Raw genomic sequence first — 26830 nt, 5'->3', positions numbered from 1 at the left:
GTTGGACTTGATGATCTCAGAGGTCCTTTCCAACCCTGTTGATTCTATGATTTTATGAGTCTCCCACGCACGTGGAGCCCGAGCAGCTTGGGGCCGAGCTGGGAAGGGCCCACTCTGCCAGAAAACATGTGCAGAGTGGAGGGATCCTGTGTCCAAGTGGTCCAGCCATGATGGCACAGGACAGGCAGGGACCTCAGATGCACAGGGCTCGGGACCACCCTGCTGCAACCCAGTGCACTGGGAAGGGGGGAGAGGTGTTGAATTTGAGCTGCAGCCCCCGAACCACCCCTGCCCTTGCTGTGCGTCAGCACGGCTGTGTGGGACCGGGCACGGGGCCACCCACCCCCCGGGCACACAGAGCACTTTGTCCCTGCCCCGCGGAGCGGCCGCTCGACACGATGGAAAAGAACTGTGAAACAGTGTGGGAGGGGGGCAGCGCCCTGCGAGAGAACGCCCAGAGCGCCCGGGAGGAAAGAGATTGTAATCTCCCCACGAACTGCGGCTCATCCGCACGAGGAACAGCAGGGGCGGTGCAGAGCTCCTCCAAGGACCTGTTCCGGGGGGACCCTCAGAGGCTCTGTGCCTTGGACAATAAAGACCCCAAAGGCACAGGTGATGGGACTATTTAAACAGAGGTGCTTGGGAAAACTAACTCTGATGATTGTGTATGCTATTGGGGTTTTTTTGTTTTATTTTACATCCCTCTTGGCCCTCCAGACCAACCCAAAATCTACTGGTGGAGCCACTTTCCACTGATTCCTTTCAAAGGGCTCTTTCCTACAGGGGGAACCCAAAACCCACAATGCTCAGGAGAAAGGGCTGGTGCCTGCAGGGCCACCAGTGTGCAGGGCAGGAGGTCTGTGGCCACCGGCTCCAAAAGCTTTATTGCTTGTTGGTTTCTGCTAATTCTAAGTGACTCTAGGACTAACAACCACCATCAGGGAACACAGTGGTAGTTAAGGACACCCTGGCCGTGCTGGGGGGGCGATGAGAAGGTCACGCTCCGTTGGCCCAAGCATCCCTGGCAGGGCCCCACAGCCCGGGGTTCAGCGGGCGATGCAGAAGGGTTGTGGTAGAAACCAAGGGGAAACTGCAGCCCTGAGCCACGCAGTCCTGACCCACCAGTGCCTCTTTTTTAGGGCAGGGTAGAAACCAGAGTGCAGGGAGTTGAGTCCAGCAGCCCAGAGGAGATGGTCCTGCCGCCCTCTCCCCAGAGTTGGGCTGCCTGAGCCTCCTGGCACGTGGCAGCTGCAGCCCTTTACTGATGGAAATGGGAGCATCTCTGCCTCATGCAGTCCCCTGTAGGCTCTGTGCTGGTCCACACTTGGCTTCACCCAGAGACAGCCGCACCAACCGTCTGCTCAGAGGGACAAGCTGGGCCCTACCATTCCCAGCTGGGCTCTGCCATCCTGTTGGGCTACTTGGTGGGCTCTGTGGCCATGGTGTCCGCATCTGGAGACGGCAGAACACCACTGTTCCCACCATTGCTCACGTTTTCCTCGCTGTTGTCTGTCATGGGGCCACTGCTTTTATCCTCCACTTTCTGCTTGAGTTTGAGGGAAGAATCTCTCTGGGACAGGAGGGGCTGGTAGCCAGCGAAGACTCCTCCGCTCACGTTTGTACGCTTGTCTGCGGGTGGACAGAAAAAGAGAGTTGTTTACTTGGGGTCCAAACTGACCATTCAGCTGAGAAAAAGGGTTGTGGAGTCTCTCCTTGCAAGAGGCATTCCTTCTCTGAAAGATGAGGATCCTTCTGTCCCCCAGATGCTGCCAAAGAGGGGATGATGGGTGGGGGACTGGGCTCATGCCCCAGCTCAAGGGAGGCTGGTTGGCTGGTCTCCTACCTCCTGGCCCGATGGGGTGCATCAGTCGGTTCATCTGGACGTTCCAGTGCTTGACGTTGGTGCTGGCCTGTCGCAGCTTCCGCTGGGCTGCCTGGGAGGGAATGGAGGAGAGGGGGGAGCTGGTCACCCCACTGCCCCTGACTTGGGACTGTGGGCATGGATTTCCCTTCCCTGAGTAAGCCTTGGATTGGAGGTTCCCTCTGGGATGGAGACCCAGCTCACCCTCCTCTAGGTCTCCTGCTCCTCCTTCAATTCTTACCCCTCCACACACTCCCACTGTTGACATCGCTTTGGACACCAGGGCTGTCTCCATGGGGCAGGACATGTCTGTCTCAGCCATTGTCTGTCTCAGGACATGCTTGTCCTGTCTCAGCCACTGCAGCACCCCGTGCCTGCACATGGCACAGCTCAGAAACCCCCGAGGCAATGCCACCTTGATTCTCAAAGCTGCTGTGTCCTCCCCAGTACGGAGGTGGCTCCAGGAGGGCTGGGAAGTCCCCTGGGGCTCACCACATGAAGGGATGTGACACTGATGTGATGCTCACCATGACGTCTTGGTCCACCCGCTGTCTGTTCACTCTCACTTCTTCCAGCTGCTTCTGTGCCTCTTCCAGACATTTGTTCTTGTTCTCCATCTCCTGCTTGAGGACTTGCTTCTCCCGCTGAGTTTTGATGATATATTCCTCTTGCTCCTCCTTCAACTTCATCAGCTGCTTCAGTTTCTCCTCTTCCTCAGCCAGCAGCCTGACAATGAAGAGCAAGAGGTGAGAATGTGCCTCTGCCACTTCATCCACCAGCTTCCCCCGTCCCTGCCAGCATACTGGGAAGTCACCAGCACACCTCAGTACCCAGGAGAATTGAGCTGCCCTAGGGAGCACATTCCCATGCACAGCTGCTGCCCTGGGAGCGGGGCTGGTTGAGGAGGGGGAGGGATGCCCCGGTCCTACCTGGCCTGCGCATATCTCACGGCTTCCTCATCCTGCCGAGCTTTCACCTCCTGCTGCAGGGCCTCCTGGAGCCGCTCCTGCATGGCCTCCAGCTCCAGGATGCGCTTGCGCTGACGCTCTGCCTCTGCCTCCTTCAGGACCATCTCTGCCTGCATGGAGGCACGAGCCTGCCGGGGGGACAGGAGCCGTCAGTGTGGGCGGCTGGCTGGGCCACCACCACTGTCTCCAGAACTCCCTAGTCCTGCATCCCGGGGTGGATGCCAGACATCTCCCAAAACAGGGAGAACCCACAGCAAGTGATCCAAAGCAAAGCTGTTTCCCCTGCTCAGGAGACAGGCTGCATCATTTGGAGCCAGTGCCGGCTGTGAGGTCAGAAATGGGCTCCCTGGCCAGCCTGGCACCAGCACTTGCCTCTCACTGCCCCCCTACATACCCTTGGGGCAGGTTGTCCCCATCTCCTGCTCTGCAGGAATCTCAGGCCTGTCCAAAGGCTGCCCCAGGGAAGGGAAGGGGAAGGAAGCATCCACCCCATGAGCAATGAAGCCCTGGCAGGACTCTCCACAGGGTGCACCCACCTGCTCAGCTTCCCGCAGCTGGATCTCCAGGGTCCTCTGCATCTCCTCATGCTGCTGCCTCCGCCGCTGCTCCTCCTCCTGCAGCAGGATCTCTGCCTGCCGCTGGGCCTCCTTGAGCAGTTCCAGCTCCTGCAGCTTCCTCTCCTTCTCCTCCTGCAGCTGCTTGAGCCGCTGCGTCTCCTCCTCCTTGGCTGCCTTGCGCTGGTCCCGCTGCTCCCGCTGCTCCCGTCGCTTCTGCTTCAGGTCCTTGTGCAGGGATTTCTTTCCCTCAGCCTGCAGCCGGATAGCCGTCTGGATGGCTGGAGAGGGAGGCCACAGTCAGTGGGGACATGGAGGGGGGCACGGGGAAGCGGGGTAAGGGGTGTGGGGTGGGCACAGACCGAGCGTCCACTCCTGGCGCTGCCGGGTGTCGGAGGCGCTCATCTCGTAGGTGCGGGAGGAGGTTTTCACGCAGAACATGCACCTCTTCCCATCCCGGTCAGGCAGCACCTGCAGGGTGAGGACACAGGACGGTGTTACCCTCGTACCCCACCTCATCCCCCTGGCTCCAGTGCTCCTGGATGTAAAATTGTGTGTTCTTGGGTCTGCCTTCCTGGGGTCTGAAGGGGATCTCCCAGGTCTCCTGTCCCCAGGCTGACGAGTGGCCCTGGCTGTACCTCCACGCAGCAGTGCTTGTCCAACGCAATGCTCCCCTTTTTCTCCTTCCGTTCCTCGCTCATGTAGTAGGACAGGACACTGGGCTTCAGCATGAACCACCGCTCTGACCAGTTCCTCCTCAGCTGGCCCCTCTTCCAGAGGTATCCCTGTACACAAGAGACAGAGATCAAAACTGGGGATGGGGGCAGGACAGGGCTCGTGCCCCAGGACATGTGGGCTCCTTGCCTGTTTGAGCACATCCTCGATGACCTCCTGGTACACCTCCTCCACGGCCATGCTGATGGCCTCCTGCTCGATGCCTCGCAGGAACCGCCCTGAGTTCACCATGTCTAGGAACTGCCAGACTGTCAGCCCCTCCTGCCCCTGCGGCTCCTGGGACAGGTAGTCATCCAGCTCACAGGAGTTCAGCTCCACGTTCATGGCTGTACAGATCTTCTTCAGCAGGTACTCCACCTGTGGGGATGGGGAAACTCAGGGATGTGGGGAAGTGAGAGCTGTTCCCACCCCACCGACCCCTTTTGGAGAGCCCAAGACCGCCTCTCTTTCCAGCTTGGAGATGCAGGACCCTGATCCCAGAGGTTGCAATGGCTGAGGTCATGGCCAAGGCATTCTAGGCAGCAGGCTGGCTCAGGAGGTTGGCACTGGGTTAGAGCTTGACCACTGTTGGGAGGTTTTTCCTTTTTAACCCCAAGGCTGAGATGTTTTGGCTGGTTTATCTGCAGAGTAAAAAAACTCTGCAGTAGCCAAGAGCCTGAGGGAGAACAGGCCAGCACTGCTGGACCCCACACACAGCCTGCAAGGTCGGTGTCTCAGAGCACAGCCCTGAGCTCAGCACCACTTTGATTTCCAAAATCACTGGGAGGAGCAAGGGGACAGGACCCAAAGGAGCATCGTTTTGAAACTGCAAGTAAAGTGTTTCTAAAAAGAGCCAAGATGGTTGACACGATGTGGGGAAGACTTATTTCAGCTTAAGTTTTGCTGCCAGCTCTCCTCTGCCCACGATCTGGGGATTGAGGCAGGTGGGTGACTGCAGGGAGCCACACAGGAAGGTGACACACAGCAGGATCCCCCCCCAGCTGGATTTTTAATGTCATTTAACTAGGAGAAGGGCGAGCAGTGAATGCGCTTGCTCAGCCCCGTAAGCAGAAGGATGGTTCAGTTTGTCGTGGTCTGGGGAACAGGAAACACCTCTTGCAGGGTGCAGGAAGTGTGGTTGCCCTCCTACATCTACGCAGCACGGCCCTTCTTGCCTTTTTTTTTGTCCTCTTGTTTTTTGGAGTTTTTTTTTTACTTTTCTGCTGATCTCAGGATGTTGATGGGGTAGAAGCCAACAGCAGTTGCTTGCCCAGCTAAGTTCCTTCTGCTGATGCTTGTTCTTGGCTTCTATGTTTGTGCCTCCTCCCTAGATCTGCCCCCCCTTCTCATGGGGCTTTCATCTGACCCTGGAGAAGGGAGAACCTCCCCCGCTAAATCCTGTGGAATTTGGAGGAGATTACTGCCAGAGGCTTTGCTTTGGCTGGTACCTCGCCCTTAACGCTCCGGATTCTGGGCAGGGGCTGAGTGCCCGGTGGCAGCGGCCACAGAGAGGGACAGATAGCTCTGCTCTGCCACTGCCCTCTACGTGAGACAGGCTCCAGCATTTTGGAGGGGTCCTCCCAGATGCTCCCAAGTTACTCCCTTCTCTGTGGGCAGAGGGGGTGGCTGTGGGCATAGCAGGCCCCCCTCCTCCCACCTCTTTCCTGCTCTCTCTCACCCCCTGGAGCACCACATCTTGCAGGATGTGGTGGGACAGTGCCAGGAAGCGATAGCAGGATGTGTTACCCCCAAAGAGGGCTCTGCCAGAGCACAGAGCCCTGGGAGGACAGGGACGGGGGGAGAGGCAGTCCTACCTCATCTGGCACCATGACAAGAGGGTATTTGTCTTCAGACAGAAAGTTGAAGAGACACCAGAGCTTGAAAGCATCTTGGTGGGATACAACGCTATTCCCGTTCCGGTCAGGTTTGTAGTTCTTCTTCGCTGTGAGGGTCCAGCAGAGCTCATCGAAGTTTTCTTTGACAAAAGCACCTTCCTCCACCTGTGGGCAGGAGTTGAGGGTGAGCAGGGAGCTGCAGGGCTATGGAGAGGGGTTCTGAGGGGGAAGTGCTAGCGGGAAGAAACTCTCACTCCTAAAATCTCTTGTCCCTGCCAGTGAGAAGCACAGGGTGATTTGGAGCACCAGCAGAAAACCTGTGGTGCAGCACATGCAGCAGTGTGGTGCTCTTCAACCTCCCCAGTGCCTCCACAGCTTCAGGTCTCTTTTTATCCCATTCCACCATAAAGAGGAACTGGGGAGCGAAGGGAAGTGCTGGCCTGAGGGCAGGCAGCAGTGGAGGCAGGAACGATGCCTCCACCAGCCTCGGCCCCACTGCTGTCTGTGAGCTTCTGTAACCATGTCCTGGCACTGCAAGCAGCCTCACACAGCAGGTTTGGTGAAGATGGGTGAACTGTGATGTGTGAGGAGCCTTGGCTGTCCCTGGGTGCTCCATCCCAGCTGTAGGAGCCACATGCTGCCAGCACAGGAGGAAACTGCAGCCTGTGGCAGCAGAGCTGGAGGAAAACCTTCGGGTGGGTGGCAAAAGCTAAAAGCCTCTCTTACTAGGAAAACCCACTTCCCCTTCTCAGGCTGCTTCTGGGATTTTATTAACCATGGTGAATCAGAAAAAGGGGTTTAAAGATCATCTCCCAAAGAACCACATGGGAAACTAGAAGGATTTTGGCCACTTTGTGATGGGGAGATTGGGCTGGGCTGACCTTGGGCAGCTCTTGCCCTGGGCAGAGGGAGCTGGGGAAGCCTCTGCCCTCACTCGCTGCAGACCAGATCCCTGCAGCCAAGATTAGCCTTGCTGGACCAGACTGGGCAGCTCCTGACCAGCTCCAGGCAAGGCAAAGATGGGCATGGAGATCCATAGAGAACTGCCAGGAGAGCCAGGGGAACAAAGGGTTACTGCACCCAGCTCTGGCCCCCTTCTGTGAGCACACAGTGGAAGAAAGCTGCCAGTCCTCGCATGCCTGGAGGAAACAGCACCCATGGACAAACTGGTGGCTGTACTAGACAAAGGTGCATTTGAATTATGGAAAAAAGGGAGAAAGCCCCTGCCCACTCCAACTCTGCTCCTGCCCTGGCACCTCATCCTCCTCCCTCTCCTCTTTGCCAAATGACATCACCCCCCAAATTTGAACAGGGTTAGAGAGGAAAAAGTGGCCAGTTTCTCTCTCTGCACCCTGCAGGAAACATGGGCAGAGATACTGCTGCATGCAGAGCCTTGATGGAAAGGGCTGACTTCATCCTTGCCAAGGAGACATTGAGAATTAAACGTTTCTCACTTGTTTTGGTATTCACCTGAGTGCTCCCCATCTCTCTGCACCCTTTTTCCACCCATCAAGGCATGTGACCTCCTGCGGGCTGTGGGGAGCGGAGCCATTGGGCTCCCGTGTGATGCAGGAGCAGCCCAGGCACCACTGTGTCCCCCCTTCCGAGGCCAAGGGGCTCACCTTATCCAGGATGTACTTGTTCAGGTATGGCATGTAGCCCTGGCTGGACACTGGCCCATCATCGTCATCACGGAAATGCTCTTCCAGGGCCACGGGATCGTGGGGGATGCACAGCACCGTGTACAGGTTGTGAGACAGCACCTGGCCAAGCACGAGGGATGGTGAGAAGGTGAACAACCTCCAGCCCTGCCCCAGCACACCTCTGTGGTGCCACCCCCATACCCACTATGCCCTGTGACCTCCCTGCAGCCACAGCACTGAGGCAGAGTTTGGGTTTGGCAGAGAACGGGCCATCGTTCCCAAATGAAAACCTTACAGAACCATTTAGAAACAGGCAAAAATTAAGTATTTTTTCACATTAGTTACTTTTCTTCGCACATCAGGAACTTTTTTTTTAAAAGAGCTGTTTCAAACCTCTCAGAGAAAACAGGACTTGCTCTGATCTAGAAAAGCTGATAAGCCACCCCGAGCCACGTGTTTGGTACAACCATGGCCCAGCCTGGCAGCAGCGGCTGTCTGCCAGGGGGCACAGAAAGATGGAAACATGAAAATAGAAAAGATTTATAAGAAACTAAGAAAAAGTTCTGTCTGGAATGGGAGCAGACAATGGAGATCTGGAGATGCACCATCTGCAGAAACACTCCACGAGTCCCACCAACAGCCCGTTTTTGTTCAAATTCCACAAAACAAAGGGTGTTCGGAAGCTCCCAAATTTCCCACGTGCTGGAAAGCTCAAAGCAAGGCTGTCCACGAGCATCACCAGCATCTCCAGCTTGTGATGCCAGACAGGCAGTGCTCTCCTTGCCTCTACCTCCCAGAAGTAGGAGATGACTAAATGAGCATCCCAGACTGACGCTGCCCCATTGCACCAGGATCTGTGGATGCAGCTGGCCAAGGGTTGAAGAGAAGGCCTGGAGGAGAGGGTACAGCATCCCTACTCCTCTGTGCAGGGCTGGAAATTTCCTCCCAGCAGGAGAGGAGCCGGAGGCCACGCTGGACTGCTGCAGTTGGAGATGGTTCTTGCTCAACCAGATTTTCTTTCTCTTTTCCACCCTCCAGACTGATGGGATCAGCAGGACTCCGCCCTGTGCTCACACACCAGGGCTGCAGCCCTGAGCACTGTTGCTACAGCTGCACCTTTTGGGGTTGGTGCAGCCCTGGGGTCTGCACAGGACTGGAAAGGGTTGGGAACACCCAGGACATCCTTCGGGATGGCTAACAAATCCATCAGGATGGACTGAAACTTCGGGAATCGCATCCTGTTCCCTGTTTCCAATGTGGGCCCTCGTCCCCATCCCTCGCACCTCTCACAGCATCCCTAAAAAGCCCTGGGAGGTTTGCACGTGCAAAACCATGGGGTTCCATGATGGGAACCCCAAGCCCCTCTGTCCACCTTGGCACACCGTGACCCACAGCTCCTCCGCTTGCAGAGCTGTCACTGGACAAACCGGGAGGAAAGCCCCAGCCTGGCCGACAGTGGGGTGACTGGACAGAGCAGAGGTGGGAAACACTCCCAGGCTCTGAAACAGAGACTGGAGGGGGAAAAAATGACAGTGGGGAGCCACTGTCATGATCCCCATCACCTGTGAACAGAGGTGCTGAAAAGCACCAGGACAGTGCTCGGTGGCTCCCACCTCCTGCTCCAGCCACGCACAGCCACACTGAAGGCACACACCCCACATCCCAGCCTGGATCCACAGAGACAGGGAGCAGCTCCCTCTGCTCAGCCAGGGAGGATGCAATGGCACCGAGAGGATAAATCCTTTTCCAAGAGCAGGGCTGGCGTGTGCCTGCGCTGGGAACAAAACTACCCGACCTCGCTCGGCGCACAGCACTCCACCGCAAGCTGCCCTTCCTTCCTGTGCACACACACCCCCACACTCACAGTGTCTGCACACACACGCCTGCGGAGAAGTGCCCCTGCAAGGAGCCCAACGGCTCCCACAGCTGCACCATCACACTGGAAACCCCAATATGTTTACAGCAACTGGCTGGAGCGAGGCTGGAGTTCAGCCCCAGCTCCCACTGGGACACTGCCCATGTGCCAGCACAATCCCACCCAGTTCTGGGACTGCTTCCTTTCTGCAGGTGCAAACCCTGTGAACGCCGCTGCTTCTCCCACCCTTGTTCAAGACCCTTCATGCAGCAACACACCCGGGTGAGGAGCAGAGCACAGCTCAGGAGGGGTTTGGAGAGTGCTCAGCCACTGTGGCTTCAACACGTTATTAATCAGACCTGCAAGACCTCGGATTCCTTCTGCACTGAATGGACAAAAATGCTGCTGCTGGCCTGGGTAGGCTGGGGCAAACCTGAGCATATTTGGGGATAGAAATGAGCTCTCCCAGGCCTTGAGGCAGGTGGAAAGTTATCCAGAATTGAGCTTCATCATTCAACGGTGCAGCTCAACCCACCACCAACCTGTCCTGTCACTGAAGGCTGGGGGAGAACAGCAAGGAGGAAAGTTCCCTTCCCCTCTGGGTACAGCTGCTATGGACACAACATCCCCAGCATCCCCGCAGCCCCTACACGAGGGTTTGCAGCCCCTGTCCCCCCTTGCACAAACTCTCTAGGAAATTGCCATAAATTGAGGGTTTCTGTGGCCTCAGCATCATATCTGGTGATAAAGATCTCTCAAGACAAGCACTGCACGTGTTCACACTGGCACTTTCGGGTCCATCACACGCGTGGGCTGGGCTCCAGACCCCGAGCATGGGTGCAGGGGATGCTGTGAGGGGGGCACAGCAGCCCCTCTCAGGGATTAGCAGAGGGAATTAAGCTCTGGCCTACTTTGGGATTTTCCTTAATTCCCTCAGCTATTTCTACAGTTTTAGCAGGTGAGTGTGGCTTGCAGGACACATGCTATGAGTTCTGGGGAGCAGCAGAAGGCTCTTTGCTGCAAAGGCAATGGCTGCTACTTTTCCCTCCAGATTCCTGCAAACAAACTCTTAATTTTGGGGCAAAACATGCCTCCCCACCAAGTGCAGCACCTTCCCTGCAGTCTGTCTCCGGGGAAACCCTATAAAATAGAGGAAATAGTGGAAAAGGGCTTTCTTTGCAGCACTTCACAACTGGTCTCGCAAACTGGCAGCAGCTGCCAAGTCCTGACGCAACACCTCCCTCTGCCTGGCATTCTTCTGCTCAGGTCTCTCCTCTCATCTCAGCCCCTGATGCTGACCAGCATTTCCAACCCTGGTGCCAGCCTAAGAACCAAGAGAACGCTCACATGGCAACAAAAATGAGGCCCACCACGTGCAAAGTAAAAAAAAAAATCAATAATTACTGTCGAAGCCAAGGGCTCCCTGGCAGGTTCGACCAACCACGGCCTGGGGGCAGGCAAAAAGATTTTTAAAGCTGTGATGGGTTTGATGAAGGGCTAAGGGCCGGAGCCCTCTGAAAGCTGCTAAGCAGGGGGAGAGGGGAAAGCAGAGAGTTTTTAAAAAGGCCTTGTTATTTCTGGCCACACCACTGTAGAGTTTTAGTTTAAAAACAAGCTGCCCCTACCTCCCGACCCACTGGCTCAGCAGAAAGCAGAAATGCAGGTACTCTGGCAAGCAAGAAAATATAAACTGAGTTTGGGCTGTTAGTTGGCCATAAAAACCGTAAGAAAATGTAAAGAACTAAAAGCTAGATTTCTCCTCATTTTCACCTAGAAAACATACTTGAGCATGAACTCCCACCTCTCCCTCTTTTTTTTTTTTTTTTTAAAGGGAGATGATGCAGAGCTTGAGAACTTCGCCAGAATCAATACGGAGGCAACAGCAAGGTCTTACCGATCTCACTATTTAACAATTCCTCCGTGGAAAGGTGGGGGGATGCAAAGAGCCCTGGACCTGCTCTGCCCCTCGCCGCCCACCCTCCAGCCGCTCGCGGGGGCCGCCCGAGCCCCCCGGGAACTCACTTTGAGCTGGGATTTGGAGACCTTGCCGCTCTTCTCCACGTCCAGGGCGGTGAAGGCGTACCAGATGGACTTGAGCAGCTCCGCTCGCAGGTCCATGGCTGCGGCGGCGGCTCTGCCGAGCCCGCGGATCCGGTTCCTGGACGCCGCCCGGGCGGGCGGGACGCGGGGCGGGAGCTCGCCCGCCCGGGGCTCCCCGGGAACCCCCCGCGCCCCATCGCTGCCGCTCCGCTCCCCGCGCCCCGGGGCTCACGGACCCTGCGCTCGGCTCGGCCCACACATCAAACGCTTCCTCGGCATTTGCGCTCTGGGGAGAGAAATCTCCTCCCTGGCTCAAGCAGCAGCTTCCCCTCCCGGGACTGAGGCGCAGAGCTTCCCCTCGCAGCGGGAGCACGGGCTGCGCTTTGGAACGGCTCCAGCTCTCCTTGTTTTGCGATCAATCGCATCAGGGCAGGTGTGGGGAGACCCAGCGTGCTGCACCCTCCCGGGCTGTGCCCGTTCCGTGCCCGCAGAAACCTCTTCCTCTGCGAACTCCTCGGGGACGTCCAGAAAATAATCCACCTGACTGCCGGGATCCTGCACTGGGCTCAGGTTTACAGCTGGACTCAACGATCTCAAAGGTCTTTTCCAGCCAAAATGATTCTATGGTGCTTCCCGTGCTGGCTCTGTCTGCCCAGTGCCTGGGGCAGTGGAAGGGCTGAGGGCACCTGCCCAAGTCTCTCTCCTCAGCTCAGGGGCCTGTAAGATGTGTTCACTGACACAGTTCCGTAAATCTGGGCTTGCAGGGGTCCCTGGAAGAGCCAAAACCTGATCTGAGATTTTAGAGACACTTCTTAGCCCCCCCAAGCCACATGGTGGGGGCTCAGAGGGTACAGCTCACCCTGCTCCCTGCCCTCCTCTGGGACAGTCGCTGCTTTGGCAGGACACATTTGGTCAATTCCACAAATCTCCTCAATTTCTTTAATCCCTACAGCTGCAAAACAGTAACATGGATCACCTCCTCCCAGCCTCCACCAGAGAGAAGGGGGCTGCTTTTAAAAACAACATTGTTAATTTATTTTTATTTCAACTCAACATTTACATTCAGGTCTAGCTCAGCCCTCGAGAAGTGCAGGCTGCTCTGCTCTGCAGCCAAGGAGTCAGCCACCGAAGCTTGCTTGAGAGTGGAATGTGCCAAAGAGATGGGAGAACTGCTGTCAGAGTGCTGGCTCCAACGGCAGGTACTGGTCACCCTTGAAACCAAGCCCAGGACAGCCTGGGCTTGCTTTGATGGGCCTTTGTTGCTTCCATACACATGCTGCCCACTTGTCCCTGAGCTGGAGGGGTGGACAGGAAAGGGGAGCTGTTGGACTATTCCTAGAGGTAGAGGGCAGGAAGTGCCTCTCTGAAAACAGGGCTGCTGCTCAGAGTCCAGGAGAGGCTCCAGCAGAGCCTCCAGGAGAAGGCAGCAGTCCAGTATCTTTGCCCTCCCTCCTTGGAGAGAAGAGCCCTTTGCACGGGGTCGCTTCAGCAGCCTCACACTGCCCTGTCAGCCCTCCCGGCCCGTGCGGGGCAGGTGCTGGCTCAGACATGTCCCTGCCCCCTGTCCCCCTGCAGCACCCACTGCCCCCGCCCATGACAGGCCAGGGCTCCTCTCCCCCTGCCCCAGCAGCTCTGCCGACCTCAGCTCCCTTTCTCAGATACGGCTGTGTCAGACGTCACCGGTCCACAGGGGATTACTGCTGCAGCCATGCTGACGCCTTCCTCCAGGCTCTGCTGCTCTTCCAGCTGGGGGAGGCAAGGGAGAGAGACAGTGAGTGCTGAACCCCTGAAAGGCATCTCAGGGCAGCCCCCAGAAGGACAGGGGGCCAAGGGGGCGGTGACAGAGGTGTGAAGCAGAGGGGCAGACGTGGCCGTGATGCAGAAAGGCTGCTTACACAAGAGCATTCTGCAATCCCAGGAGCACGTCCCTGTGCTGTCCTCTGTATGCAGGGCACCTGGGAATTAAGAAGCAAGCCCTCTGGGCAAGCAGCAATGCAGCAGGGCAAGAGGGCAAGTGCTGCGGGCAGTAGGTGGCTGGGGAGCAAAGGGGTGCATGGCAGGAGCCTGCACCACGTGTGGTACCTGCACAGTGATTTGGGTGCCGTGGGCAGTGGCCAGCAATGCCACCTGCTGATGATGGAGAGGGGCAACGGCGGATTCCTCTGACACGACTGCCCCAGAAGCAACTACGGTCACCTAGGAAAATCAGATAAAAAACAGTCATGTTTTAAAAGAAAATGCAGCTCCTTTCTAGCAGAGAACAGGGAAGGTCCCAGTTTTGCCTGTACCCCCTGCGTCTCGGTGCCATCGGTGTTGGCCACAGTCACGGTGCGAGTGTCACCTGCCAGCTCTCCCTTGGGCACGGCAAGGGCCCCACTCTGTGTCACCACACTGATGGCACTGCCCAGGGCCCGCAGCTCTTCCTGCGACAGACTGACCTGGGGGATGACAGCGGATGCTCAGGGAGTCTTAGACAACTCCCTAGTTTAGCAATGCAAAGGTCTGGGCAAGGATGAAACAGTCTCCCCCCCAAGACCCAGGGCACAGAGAACTCCAAGGACTTTGCCCAGGGTCATGGACAGAACTGATGACAGAGAACTCGGAGCTTGGGTCTCCAGCCCTCCCTGCTTGTACCACAGCTCCCCTCCCCACTCAGCCTCTTCTTTCCAGGCTGTACAGGACAGCTTGTGCATTGTGGCAGCAGAAGCATCTCAGGCTAAGAGGAAACAAGTCACTTTTGACAGCTGCTTCCTTTGCCCTGTACCACAAAAGGGAGTTTTTTCCACTCAGCACATGGGCAGCTGGTGGAGGGAAGTACAAGAAAAGCACTGCTGCATACAAATGATGACAAAACATCTCCAAATCCAGCCTATGTCAGCAGATGTTGGGAGCTGCTGGGAGCTGAGGACTGACAGGCACTGCACACAAGCCTGGGCAAACACCTGGAGACCCCATCAGCAGGGAGAGGCACCCTCCCTGCTAGATCAGAGACACCCTCAAACCAAGACTGCAGCAGTGGGTGAGGCTGTAGGAGGGATCCCTCAGAGCAGGCAGAGCCCATGGAACCCCAGGGTCTGTTTTATGCTGAAAAAAGGCCCTGAAGAGAACACTGCAGCTGGGTAGAGGCAGAATCTCACTTCACATAATAACTGCTGTCCCTGATGTGCTGGAGGCTGTCAGTGTCTGTACCTGCTCTGTCCCATCCTGAGAGATAAGTGAGACCTGTGTAGGCTCAACATCATCTTCTTCATCTTCCTCCATCTCCGACAGGAAAGCAATATAGTGGCTCTTCAGCGGGCAGCCTCTGTCAGCAGCAGCAACTGGGTCAGGGAAGGGGAAGAGCAGCATTATCAGAACATGAAAGCACATGCTGGGCCCCAGGACCTGCCTGTGGCCTCAAGGGCCAGCACAGAAGAGCACGAGATCACGATGACACCAGCCCAGTGATGGCCTGGTAAGAAGGGCCTTTACCTCTCCCTGTACTATAGAATGGGCAGGGGCCTGCTCCCAACCTGTGACTTACAGCAAGGACCATCAAACATAGACCTGGATTTGATAGAGAGGCAGGAGGCCATGGCACAGACCTTGGTCTGAGAGGGGAGCAGCTGCAGGCTCTTGCTGTCACCTCTTCCCCCTTTGCTGTACCTGACCTGAGCCTGCTGCAGGTGATGGGGGAGTGGGGGCTCACCTTCCAGCCTCAGCTGCTCAAAGAGGGCCCGCTCACTGTCCTCCATGGTCTCCAGCTTGCCGTGGCTGCTGCGCTTGTGCATGGCCAGCGTGGAGGTCTGGCGGTACGTCTTCCCACAGCTGCTGCAGGTGTAGGGCTTGCAGTGCGTGTGCACCACGTGGTGCTTGTAGAGGCTGGAGTACTCCGTGAAGCGCTTCCCACAGCCTGGCACAGTGCACAGGTATGGCTTCTCTCCTAGGGCAGAGGCCACAGAGCACAGCTTCACCCACTCGCTCTCCTCATGCTCCAGGGAGGGATTCCCCACCAGAGCAAATAGCTGGAGGTGGACCAGTGGAACAATAATCAACCCAGCAAAGCAATTCCCACTATTTGCTTTTAACTCCCTGGCCACCCCCAGATCTACTCCTGCAATGCCAAGCCTGGAAATGCCCATCTCAGCCCCACAGACCTCCCTGCTGCTGGCTGGGAGGAGCTGGCCACCTCCTACCTGTGTGGATTCTTATGTGGTTCTTGTAGTTGGTGGCACTGGTGAAGCCCCTCCCGCAGCCGGGCTCTGGACACGTGTACGGCCGCTCGCCCGTGTGCGTCCGGACGTGAACCTTGCGGATGTTGGAGGTGGTAAAGGAGCGGCCACAGCCCACGAAGGGGCACTTGAAGGGACGCTCACCTGCATTGACAGAGTGATGTGGATGAGCCCTGCTACCATGCAGCTACCTGGAATGCCCTGGAGACCCTTTCACTGGCAGTGCAGTTCTCCCCCTGTGCTGCTCACCTGTGTGTGTGCGGATGTGTTTCTGTAGATCCCCAGAGGTTCTGAAGGCTTTGCTACACATATCTTCTGGACACTTGTATGGTTTCTCACCAGTGTGTGTTCTCATGTGGCTCTTCAGCCCATACCCTGTTCAGGACAGAAACCACAATTAATTCTGTAACAAAAAGGAGACGCCATGATAAGCTGTGTACCACCCCCCAGTTCATGTACTTGAGTGTCTGTCCTGTGTCTGCAAAGCTAAGGGGGAAAAAATATCCAAACAGCTCCCAGCGCTACTTTCAACCCTACTTCCACCATTATCTGACTACAATCAATCAAGTCCTGCAGGCTCCCATGCTGTAGTTCCCTCACAGAAGGCTTTAGATGCTCTGGACATTGTGCTCTGCTGGAGCAGAACCAGGGCTGAGGCTCAACAGCATTTTGGGTTGGACAGAAAGCAAAATCTTCTCAAAAGAGAAGCTGTTACCTGTAGCAAATGCTTTCCCACAACCTGGGAAGTCACATGTATATGGCCGGTCACCTGTGTGAGCACGTTCATGTACCTGGAAAAGGAAGAATGGGTCATTAAAATGAGGACCAAGGCAAGGAGGAAGGAAAACAGCTGTACAGAATGCAGAACCCTGGCACTGTAACCTGGGATAGGTCTGGCCTGCACACTACCATGTCACCTGCTTTACCTTGCGGTGGTGGGCAGTGGTGTAGAGGCGGCCACAGCCTTTGTACCCACAGGGGAAAGCTCTGCTGCTGACCTGCTGCCCCTTCCCATGGCTGTGCACCTCCTCCTCCTGCAAATCCTGCCAAGACAAGTACAGGAACTAATCCAGCAAGCCACCACAGCAGGCTTCACCAAGCCCACACAAATATTTCCCTCCTTGCCATACATATGCACTCCTGCAGTTATCCTCCAAAAACATGTTCCTACAAACAAGCTTGTACCCGCACGGTGCAGCCCAGGTGACAGAGCTCCACAAACCTGCATTTCCCACTCCCACCTCCCAGCTCACTGGGGGTTCTCAGACACCCAACTCCCTCTCTGGGCTTTGCTCGGCTCATTTGTGAAGTGTGCACTTACTATTTGCTAACTCGGCAGAGAAGCCACCAACGCTTTTTTAATTATTCGCTGGCAAAGAGGAATTTGGCCTAGTTCCAGTCACTGAAAAATTCAGACCTGAGAAGGGACGTTGCTGGAGTCCGTAGGGTTCATACGGCAGGTGTCTGTCACTCCCTCCTCTTCCTTGTCAGACCCCTGTGGGTGAAGAAGCACAGGCACTCTTTGTGCCTCCCTGTACAGTGTGGAGCACGAGAGCAACCCAAGCAGGAAGACAACGACAGCCAGTGCCACCCTGCCCTTCTGCAGAGAGCTGGGACTGGGCCTGCCATGGCAAGAAGGTCTGTGCCCAGCTGAGCATTGCCAGCACTCTGCTGGTAGCCCCATCTCCACAACGCTATGCAGACGGGAGAAAACGGCAGCACCCAGGATGTTCAGGTGGGACACTGCAGTGACAACGCATCAGGATCGAAAGCTGTTTTGTTTTTTTGAGGTCTTTGTCACCATGGGGACAGTGGCCATAGTTTAGCCACTGCTGACATGCCAAAGGCTGTATCACAGCAGCTCTCCTCTCTTCCCAAATCCAAGCCTGCAGCACGTTAAGGGTGGCAGGCCCAGCACTCCATGGGACCAAATGGCCCCGTTCTGGGCCCCTAACTGCCAGCCACCCATCAGTGGTGGCACTTGCCCTGGAGCCCTGTCCAGCTGCTTCTTTCAAAGCTGGCACTGCTGAAAGACAGACATACACAAGTACTGCTGAAGGGAGGGCCAAGCGTGGCCCCCAGCCCGTGGTGCTGCTGGCAAACCACGGGAGCAGTGCTGTGCCCTCACCTTACTGCTGTACTGCTGTAATGCATTCGTGGTCTCCACACCAAAGGCATCATCTTCCTCCTCCCCAGCTAACTCCTCGAGCCCAGTTCCTGTCTGCACTTCCAGGATGGTGCTGCCAGGTGCTACAATGACAGGACGGTGGACGTAGGCAGTGCAGGTCTCCACCTGGATGGCCTGGAAGGTGCCAGGATCGTAACCGTCTGGAAGAGGAAACCAATTACATCAAATGCAAAGAGCTGCTGAGTGCGAGGCAGAAGAGTGCTCCACCTCCCCAGCCACCCATAGCCCTGGAAATTTAGGACACTATAGTAGCTTCTGCTCCAGCTGCCAAGTGAAGAGCAGGGAGCACTTTACCTTTAGCTGTGCTGTGTATGTAGGCCATGCTGCCATCTTCCAGCACCACTGGCTGACCGTCTTCCAAAGCCACAGACTCTAAAAGAGAAGTGAAACATCCACACACTTTCCTGGAGGACTCAGGATGGAGGGAATACTGTGGCAGTTCCTGAACCCTACAGCATTAAGGCTCCCGGGAGAGGACACAGGGCTTCTGCTTGCCCTGATAGGCAACCACAACTGTAGGTTTTAAGACACCATTTGAACCCTTCTGATGTGAATTATGAGATTTTTCAAGGCTTCATGCACAGATTCGCCACTTTCTTAGCTCAAAGCATTAATGCAGTGCCTTCCCAGTTTCAAAATGCCAGATTATATCCCAGACAAGGAGGATGGTTCTGGCACAGGGATGTGTGAAAGGTAACATAAATATCCCATGGCAGAGGAAGGAGGGATGAGAAGGAAAACCCTTCTCACTTTGCGTGTGGAGGCAGTGAAGAGGATGAAGGGGGGAAAGGCATAAAAAGTGGGTTTCAAGCAACCTTTTGAGATTAGAAGAGGGAGATGGCATACAAGAGGCTTGGGAGGGTAAAGAAGGACTGCCCAAAGCAACCGAGCTCTTTCTACCTGCCCTTTTGCATCTTAGCGTGGTCAGGGAGGGGCCTGGGGCTGGGCCACTCTGCTGCCTGCCACATGAAATGAATTCCCGTCACCTCTCAGATTAATGTCATATCAGTTTGGAGGTGACATTGGCCGATGGGTCAATGACCAAGGTGGCGTTGCTTCCAACAATCCCCACCTGCCCTTCACCAACACCTATTCCAAAAGTAATATATTATCTCATAGTTCAGAGGAAATTCCCGTCCAACTGCTCCCACATGAAACAAAGTCTGTGTGGGAGCAGCACACAGCTCACTGGGCTTGCGGTCTGTCAGACTGACAATGGGGAGAGAGAGCCCACAGGTGAAAAGACACCTCCACCAAACTGATCTTCTTGACAGATTGCTGAAAACTTTGCAGGAAATCACATATTCTATGCCCTTGTTTATTCAGCCTCAAAACCATGAGCAAAAAAAGCCCTACACAAACCCTGGACTTGCGAGAGCTGGAGCTGACAGGAGCCCAAGCGCTGGAGCACTGACAGCTGCAGCCACATCTACAGTGTCCTTCCAAAGAGAAAGAGGGGAATGTATTGTTCTCACCTTTCTGAACTGTCACCTGATGGATATAAGCTGTGGTCCCATCTTCAAGTTCAATGACTTGTCCTTCAATCAGCTTTTCACCTGAAACAGTTATAACATCCCATCAGCACTGCCGAGCCCAGTCCCTCTGCCCCATGTGCTTCCCAAGGAAACCAGTCCCACAGAAGGGAGAAACTGTCACTTGTAGGCTGTTAGGGACCAGCTTTCCCTCGGATTGCTGGCACCTCACTTCCCAGAAATGCCAGAGCTGCCCTTTCCTAGAGAGGAGGACACACAACAAAGACCCTTAGGCATCACTTGTTGACAAGCTGCCCCTCCCAGCAGTTTGTGCCAAGGAGCAGAAAGAACATTGTGTGTTGAGCATTTGGAATCTAGTAGAAAGCAATTACACTTGTGCTGGAGAAAAAAATCAACTGGGAGTTCTGAGTGGCATCAGCAAGTGCCTGGAGATTTCTTTTTTTCTACTTTGGCAGAGGATCAACTCTTGGAAAAAAATTACAGTACCTAAAGGGGCCTAACATGCTGCCAGGGTTGGGTTCTGAAGACTGAAATCTTACAAAGCCTAACTCTGTGCAATCCTGTAATAATGACTGAGTTACCCAAAGATTTGATGCAGAGAGGACATTGCTCCATCCCACTTGAATAGGTAAAATCCAGGTTGGTTTCACCCGGAGCACAGAGTTTGGGGGGGGTCACACAACCCAGTGGTTCCAAGACAGTCCAACTCTACACATGTGGAATATAAATAAACTTCCAGTGAGTTTTCACAGAAAAGAAAGCAAGAGAGCAACCCCCAGGACATGGAGCTGCACAGCTCATCCATCCTGTTCTGCAGGCTGGGAAACAGCATGCTCCTGTTCTGGGAGCAGTGGGTAGTGGAGGAAGGGGCACCTCACACGCATCAAAGTAAGGAAAAGTGTTGAAATTGGCACCTCTCTGAGTGAGAAATGCACTGTTGTGAACCAATCCCTGTGCACACCAGTGAAGGAAAACCTCCTGCTCAGCCCAAGGCAAGTTTTGGTGGAAAAGAGCCCTCCAAGCCACAGCATCAGCTCTGCTTCCCCCAGTGATCCCAGAGAGAACAAGGCTCATCTGGTCTGAACAGCACCTTTATTGTCTACAGCAACAGCTCTCTCATCTCCACAGCTTCATTTCCACACCAGAGGCACATCTGAATTGTTTTTATATGAGACTTCTGTTCAAATCCAACAGAGAATCACCTGTGCTGCTCGTGTGACGCGGCCACACACGTGTGGCAGCTCATGCGCTCTGAGGGCACTTTTGGCAAGTCTTTCATTTGAGCCCCAGAAAAAGACTTTGAGCCCTGGCAGCCCGAGGCTCCGTTACCTCTGGCAGCCTGCTGCAGGTAGGCCATGGTGCCGTCCCTGAGGGTCACTGCTGGCAGCCCCAGGCTCTCCATCCCGCCGGGAGCACCGGGCCCAGAGCCAGGGGCCTGGGGGACACTGAGCAGTCCTTTTTGCTGCAAGCCTAAAGTAAAAAGAACAATTCCATTTTATTTTCTCTCCTCAGATGTATACTCACTTTTGCACACCAGGAAAGGCTTGAATGGCCTCAAACTAGTTTTGAGGTTATAAAGGATTAAGATGGACAACACTGCATCCTTCCCCCACCAATGGCAGGCAGGGCTAACAATCTGTTCCACAGACAAATATAAAATCACACTAGTGAACTGACAGACTCTTCTTTGAGACAGTGCAAATGCCACATTCAAGCCCTTCCTGTCTTCCAAATGATCTGCAGGGAGGGTTTCCAAGTACTATAAGGCCTGAACCTTCAGGCTGAGCATGTCCTGTACTGCAAGAGACAGGGGCAGGATGATGAGCTTCATCCCTGGAAGCATCCACCTCTCCTTCCTTTCCTGACTAATTCCCAGCCTTTTGAGAAACAGAATTTCAGGCTCTAAGCACATTATATTAAAACCACCACGCCCCCGCAAGAACATTTTGCTAAAGAGGCTCTCTGCTGACAGATTATCTTTCAAAGCAGCTACAGTGGGTTCTTCCTGAGCCATCTCTGAGATAGCAAAATAATCGTCTGATTTGCAGGAACAAGTCGGACCGCCCTGTCCGTCCCCGCCGCAGCCCGGGGTGAGCTCGGCTTTGAGCCCCCTCAGTACGCCTCACCCCGCACCCTCACCCCTCTGCGGCTGCAGCGGGTCCTGCCGGGGTTCGTTCCCCCCGGGCTGCGGCGGCCCTGCACTGCTGAGCCCCCGGTACGGGCTGCGGTGCGACGGCACCGGGGAAGGGCAGGGCCCGAGCGGAGCAGCCGGCGGACCCGGGGGTGGCGGGGGACAGGAGGGGCTCTCCCCGCGAGGTGCCGGGGGCTGGGGCAGCCCCGAGGCCCGGCCGCCATCGCCCCCCGCACCGACCTGAGCGACCCGCCGGGCCCGGGTCCGCCGCCGGACCGACATGCACCGCGGCGGGCCCCGCAACCCGCACAGCAACGCGCTGCCGCCCGCGTCCGCAATGCAGGTTCCGGGGCGGGCCGGGCCGGCTCGGGGAGCGCGCGCGCCGTGAGGCGGCCAATGCGGGCACGCGCGATGTTAACACTGAAGCCGCGAGGCACCGCTTTCCCTTGCCCTTCCCGGCCGGGGGCTGCGCGGGCCTCCAGCGGGGCCTGCTTAATGCCGGTGTTCTACAGCACTGCCGCCCGCGGGGAGCCTGTCCAGCTCGCTCCTCACGCAGCGGACGCACCCCGTCTTCTTCCCGCCAGTTGCTCAGGGGAGCCAGAGGCTCCTAGGATGCGCTGTGAAGCGATGGACGAGCTCCTGTCCTGGTGGTCCGCGACAGGAGGCAAAGAGACCTTGGTTGTTCGTTTAACAGGGAAGGAGATGCGGGCAGGGCAGGGCGGTGCTCTCCACCGCTCCCAACATGGTGGCTCTGCGCTGCCGCCGCCGCTCCCTCCATGGCGCCGCGTGGCCAAATCTCGCGAGATCTCGCTCCTAATTTATACCGCTCCGGGAGCTGTTCTGCCCCTTTGGTCCGAGCAGCCGCCGCCATGAGGTGGGTTGGTCCTGGCGCCGCATCCGCCGCCATCCGCCGCCATCCGCCGCCATCCACCCCGTCCGCCCCGTCCGCGGGGCTGCCCGGGGGGTCGATGTAGTGGGGTCGATGGCGGAGGGAGAGCGCGGGGGCCGGGGCGGGTTCGGGGCCGCGCCTCGGGCGGGGCCTGCCCTGAGCCCGCGCTGCCGTTTCCCCCCGCAGCAGCAAAGTGTCCCGGGACACCCTGTACGAAGCGGTGAAGGAGGTGCTGCACGGCAGCCGCGCCAAAAAGCGCAAGTAAGAGCCCCAGATGCGGCGGGACCGGGCGTGTAGCGCCCGGCCTCGGCCTCCCCCCGCCCGGCCGGGCCTCACCCGCTGCCTCTCGCAGGTTCGTGGAGACCGTGGAGCTGCAGATCAGCCTCAAGAACTACGACCCCCAGAAGGACAAGCGGTTCTCCGGCACCGTCAGGTTCGCCATCCTCTCGCTCCCACCCAGCCTTCGGCGCTGCCCGGCCCTGCCCGGGGCCGCCGCGGGGCCGAACCGCTTGGGGAGTCCAGAGCGCCCCGGCCCAGCGGGAGCGGCTGGACGGACCCTCACCCTGGGTCTTAAAACATGAGGGGAGGTGTGGGAGCCCCCCGGGCTGTCCCCACCGGCCTGCTGTGATGGCAGGTGAGCGGCGGTGCAGGACGCCCCGTGCTGTGGTAAGGTGTCTCCGTGCTGGCTCCAGGGACACGGCAGCGGTGCTGGTAAGGCACTGACTCGGACCTTCCATCCCCAGGCTGAAGTCGACGCCACGGCCCAAGTTCTCGGTCTGTCTGTTGGGGGACCAGCAGCACTGTGATGAGGCCAAAGCGGTTGACATCCCGCACATGGATATAGAAGCTCTGAAGAAGCTCAACAAGAACAAGAAGCTGGTGAAGAAGTTGGGTGAGTGTGGGTCAGGCTCTGGGTACCTTAGCCAAACTGGGAGGGGTCTGGGTAAGCAGGAGGTTTTCTGTCATCTCAGATTTCCATGTCGTGGTTAGCTCCAGGGATAGAAAGCTGAGCAGAGTACCAAAATCTGCCCAGAAAAGCCCCCAAGCTGTTGGCAGTGCAGGTCTGACAGGTCAGTGTGGCAGGAGCGAGGCTGGTTGTCCTGCAGAAGGAGGGAAGGGACATAGGAAAGCATGCCTGTCACAGAGTTTCACTCTTTGCTGTGTTCCTCGATTTTCTGGTCAAGGACCTGGAGTGCAGCAAAAGCAGAGAAATGCTGGAGGCAAGAGTGGGATTTAGTCCTGCAGTTCTTACATGAACAGAATAAAATTTGTCTCTTTTCTCTCGGAGAGAAAATCCTTCCTTCCCTGAGAACTCTAGAATCACTTTGGTACGTTCCTGAGGCAGACAAGAACTTGACACTCAATCCATGATCAGCCACGGAACCATGTGCAGTTAGGAAGTGACAGGGGATACTATGGCTGTTGGCTAAGCCTCTCGTAGATGGGTCATCCATCCTGGTGTGCACAGGCTGTGGCAGGAGGCTCCTGGCAGAGCTCAGAGTTCAGTGTCACCTGGGGCTCAGCAAAGGACAGTTCCTTCAGGGAATGAGCTGTGTGCTGTTCGGAGTCTGTGTCAGGAGTGGGGCTGGGGTCTGGCTGCTGTGACAGTCATTCCTGATAGATTGTTGGTAAAACCAGCCCCTGTCCAGGTGGGACTGTGGGAATGTCTGTTGGGGGAAGTGGAGCTGTGCAGGCTTGGCTGAGCCGCTCACTGGGAGCTCAGTGTGGGAGCAGAGTCTGTCCTCACCTCCCCGGTTCTCTCCTTGCAGCTAAGAAGTACGATGCCTTCCTGGCTTCCGAGTCCTTGATCAAGCAGATTCCTCGAATCCTGGGCCCAGGCCTGAACAAAGCCGGGAAATTCCCTTCTCTGCTCACCCACAATGAGAACCTGGTGGCTAAGGTTGATGAAGTCAAATCGACCATTAAATTCCAGATGAAGAAGGTAAAGCAGGGCTTTTCCTCTCCAAGGCAGTTCTGTGTCTCTGCTATATCTGGGGTGGACTGTAGGTGGCCCTCGAGTGTTTCCTCCAGCAAAGGGAGACCTCTGCTGCCAGTCAGAAAGGAGGAATAATTTTTCTGGCATTGACAGATCTGGAAGCAAGTGATCATGAGATGATTCGATATTTCAGTGCTGAGGACAATCCAGTGCAGTTAACACTTCTGCTCCGGTGCTGGCTCTGCACAGCGTGTCGCGTGTCCTTCCCAGTATTGCTGTCTCTGGGAGGCAGTGATGTTCCCACCTTCTCCCGGTCAGCTCTGTGTGTGTTAGAGGTGGCATCCAGGGGCTACAGGCACAGGGAGCCACAGGCCAGGTGCAGCAGGCACTGGAAAACCCCATGGGTGGGCTGGGGAAGCTGTGTCCAGCTGACAGACCATGGGACAGTCCAGCACATAAATGAGTTCAGGTCGGCACCTTTGCTCTGCCCGTGAAACCTGTTCTGGTGTATGTCCCCAGGTGCTCTGTCTGGCTGTGGCTGTCGGTCACGTGAAGATGACAGAGGATGAACTTGTCTACAACATCCACCTGGCCATCAACTTCCTGGTGTCCCTGCTGAAGAAGAACTGGCAGAACGTGCGAGCTCTGTACATCAAGAGCACCATGGGGAAGCCCCAGCGCCTCTACTGAGGGGGCAGCAATAAACTCTGTGGGCACCCATGGCCATGTGTGGTTCTGTTACTCCAGAGCTCCTTGGGGTGGGTTTGCCAATGAGCTGTGGTGAGCCAGGTCTTAGATGCTGCGTTGAGTTGATAGGGATGTGAATTCCAAGCGGTATATGGAGCTTTTGAGGGAAGGGGCCTCTGTGTTCAGAGCAGGGAGGGGGAACGGCTTCACTTGCCCCAGACTGATCAGAGCAGAGGTGTCCCGGGGCAGGTGGAGTTTCAGCAGTTAAACTATGGCCCCCAGATCCCCCTGTGCCCACGTGCAGTGCTCACCTGCAGCCATCCTGCTGCAGAGCCCACAGCCTTAATCTGAGGGGGGCACCAGCTTTTGAAGGCTTTTGGTGCTCCAGCCTCGGGTGGGGGGATTCTGCCCAAGGTGCAGCGTGTGAGGACTTGATGGGCATCCTCCAGCTGCCCAGGGATGCCAGGGGATGGAGCTGCAGCCCAGCAAGGGGGTTGGGGCCAAGGGTACAGAGTGTGTTCCATCCTCTTCCCTCTGAGCCAGCCTATGTCCAACTCCTTATTCTGGGCTAAAAATCAGATGTGTTGCATCTAATTAGTGTGCATAAATAAATACATTGTGCTGGGACTAGTGAGCTTAGGGAAGTCTGAACAGGGAAAAAAAATACCCTGGGCCCTGGAAAAGCTTGTCAGCATCTGAGGAAACCAAACAATGAAAATAGCTCTGGATCCTGCTGTTAGAAACCTTTCAAATAAGCATCCGAGCCAGTTTTTTTGAAAGATCAACATGACACCAAGAAATTCCATTTAATAATTAAAAAAAGACAATACAAAATGCAAACATTTCTTTTTACAAAGTTCAAATACATTTTTCTTTTAATCAAGTGCAAATAACTTCATGAACTACATCTTGCTCATCACTTTAATAATCATTTTTGCTGGAGATGGCAAGTCCTGGCCTGCTGCAAAAGCCAGATATAAATACTCCAACGTGGAAAAAAAAAAACAAACCCCCAAAAACCCTCATTTCTGTTCACTGTGTTGAAACATTCAGTTCATCCCCGAGGTGGCTGGTGTGGGTTTCAGCCTTTGAAACCCTTTCTGAGCTGGGGGTGGATGGGGGAGTGGGCCTGAGCCACACTGGAGGAGGTGGGTCCGGGGTCCTCGTGGACTTTTTTGGGGTTTTTTGAGCTATTTGGTGAAAGGTGGCGGAGGAGGTGCCATTACAGGAGGACATGTTGCCCACCTCATGCTTCCAGAACTGCTTTAGGGGAGCAGAGGTGGTGGTTGTGATAAGGGTGGGACAGCGAGCCCATGTCAGATCACCCAGAGTTAATGCTGGACTGCTCTTTGCTGGACTGCTGTGGAGTGGGGCACCACAGTGGGGTTGGTTATTCCCAGGCTTGTATTTTTGCTGTTGTTTTTTTTTCTTCTGAATATGAAGGACCCTCTCAAGGGTCACTGCCCTGCACGACTGTTCCAGAGCCACAAAACCCCTCCAGATCCCTGCAGCAGCTTTTGTGCATCAAAGCAGCTGCTTTCAGACAGCAACCAAGCGGTAAACAGCGCGGCCCACAGATGTGGAGCTTCCAAACAGGCTGGGAGCCGGCAGCAGGAGGGGAAAATCCACAGCTGGGATGAATCAGGACAGACTTTTCCAACTGACACATCTTGGGGACAAACCTCAGCCCCTGTGCCAGTGCTCACCCCGCTGGCAGCCCCTCACAGAGCCCGGGAGAGGCTCTTGGAGTGCTGGAGCAGTGTGGATCAAGGAGGGAAAACAGGGATGAGCAGCTGCCTCCTGGATTCAGGAAAGACAGACCCAG

General features: G+C 56.0%; 3 protein-coding genes across 10 annotated transcripts; 1 reads left to right on the top strand and 2 right to left on the bottom strand.

Annotated features, from left to right (window-relative positions):
* Window positions 1-666: 666 nt before the first annotated feature.
* DEF6 (DEF6 guanine nucleotide exchange factor) lies at window positions 667-11668 on the bottom strand. The gene is made up of 11 exons (XM_027728517.2): window positions 11453-11668; window positions 7555-7695; window positions 5912-6097; window positions 4248-4475; window positions 4022-4168; window positions 3746-3854; window positions 3366-3664; window positions 2791-2957; window positions 2389-2587; window positions 1844-1934; window positions 667-1629 (listed from the first exon to the last, which is right to left on the bottom strand). Exons 1-11 carry the CDS (start codon window positions 11546-11548, stop codon window positions 1418-1420), a joined length of 1875 nt encoding a protein of 624 aa, XP_027584318.1. The 5' UTR covers window positions 11549-11668; the 3' UTR covers window positions 667-1417.
* Window positions 11669-22285, bottom strand: ZNF76 (zinc finger protein 76). 8 transcript variants are annotated; one of them, XR_003542069.2, is made up of 16 exons: window positions 20692-20832; window positions 19345-19425; window positions 18164-18241; window positions 17810-18009; window positions 17099-17176; window positions 16608-16724; window positions 16397-16472; window positions 15931-16056; window positions 15646-15825; window positions 15159-15392; window positions 14660-14790; window positions 13759-13908; window positions 13553-13666; window positions 13111-13216; window positions 12330-12422; window positions 11669-12256 (listed from the first exon to the last, which is right to left on the bottom strand). XR_003542069.2 is itself a non-coding variant. In XM_039383882.1 (16 exons), exons 2-16 carry the CDS (start codon window positions 20762-20764, stop codon window positions 13112-13114), a joined length of 1803 nt encoding a protein of 600 aa, XP_039239816.1. In that variant the 5' UTR covers window positions 20765-20832; window positions 22059-22285; the 3' UTR covers window positions 12482-13111. The 8 variants fall into 8 exon arrangements, 7 of the variants coding, with proteins under 7 accessions (XP_027584231.1, XP_039239816.1, XP_039239813.1 ...); XM_039383882.1 differs by lacking the exons at window positions 11669-12256; window positions 12330-12422 and adding exons at window positions 13366-13425; window positions 22059-22285 and having other exon boundaries at window positions 12482-13216; XM_039383879.1 differs by lacking the exons at window positions 11669-12256; window positions 12330-12422 and adding exons at window positions 13366-13425; window positions 21734-21759 and having other exon boundaries at window positions 12482-13216.
* Window positions 22255-25040, top strand: RPL10A (ribosomal protein L10a). The gene is made up of 6 exons (XM_027728432.2): window positions 22255-22367; window positions 22569-22643; window positions 22735-22815; window positions 23126-23274; window positions 24152-24324; window positions 24838-25040. Exons 1-6 carry the CDS (start codon window positions 22270-22272, stop codon window positions 25006-25008), a joined length of 747 nt encoding a protein of 248 aa, XP_027584233.1. The 5' UTR covers window positions 22255-22269; the 3' UTR covers window positions 25009-25040.
* The last annotated feature ends 1790 nt before the right edge of the window (window positions 25041-26830 follow it).

Source organism: Pipra filicauda, unplaced genomic scaffold (genome assembly GCF_003945595.2).
Source record: "Pipra filicauda isolate LSUMZ 115617 unplaced genomic scaffold, ASM394559v2 scaffold329_size807674_pilon, whole genome shotgun sequence".
NCBI classification, from domain to species: Eukaryota; Metazoa; Chordata; class Aves; order Passeriformes; family Pipridae; genus Pipra; species Pipra filicauda.
Note: the sequence above shows the minus strand (reverse complement) of the source record. Positions and strands in the feature narration are given on the sequence as shown.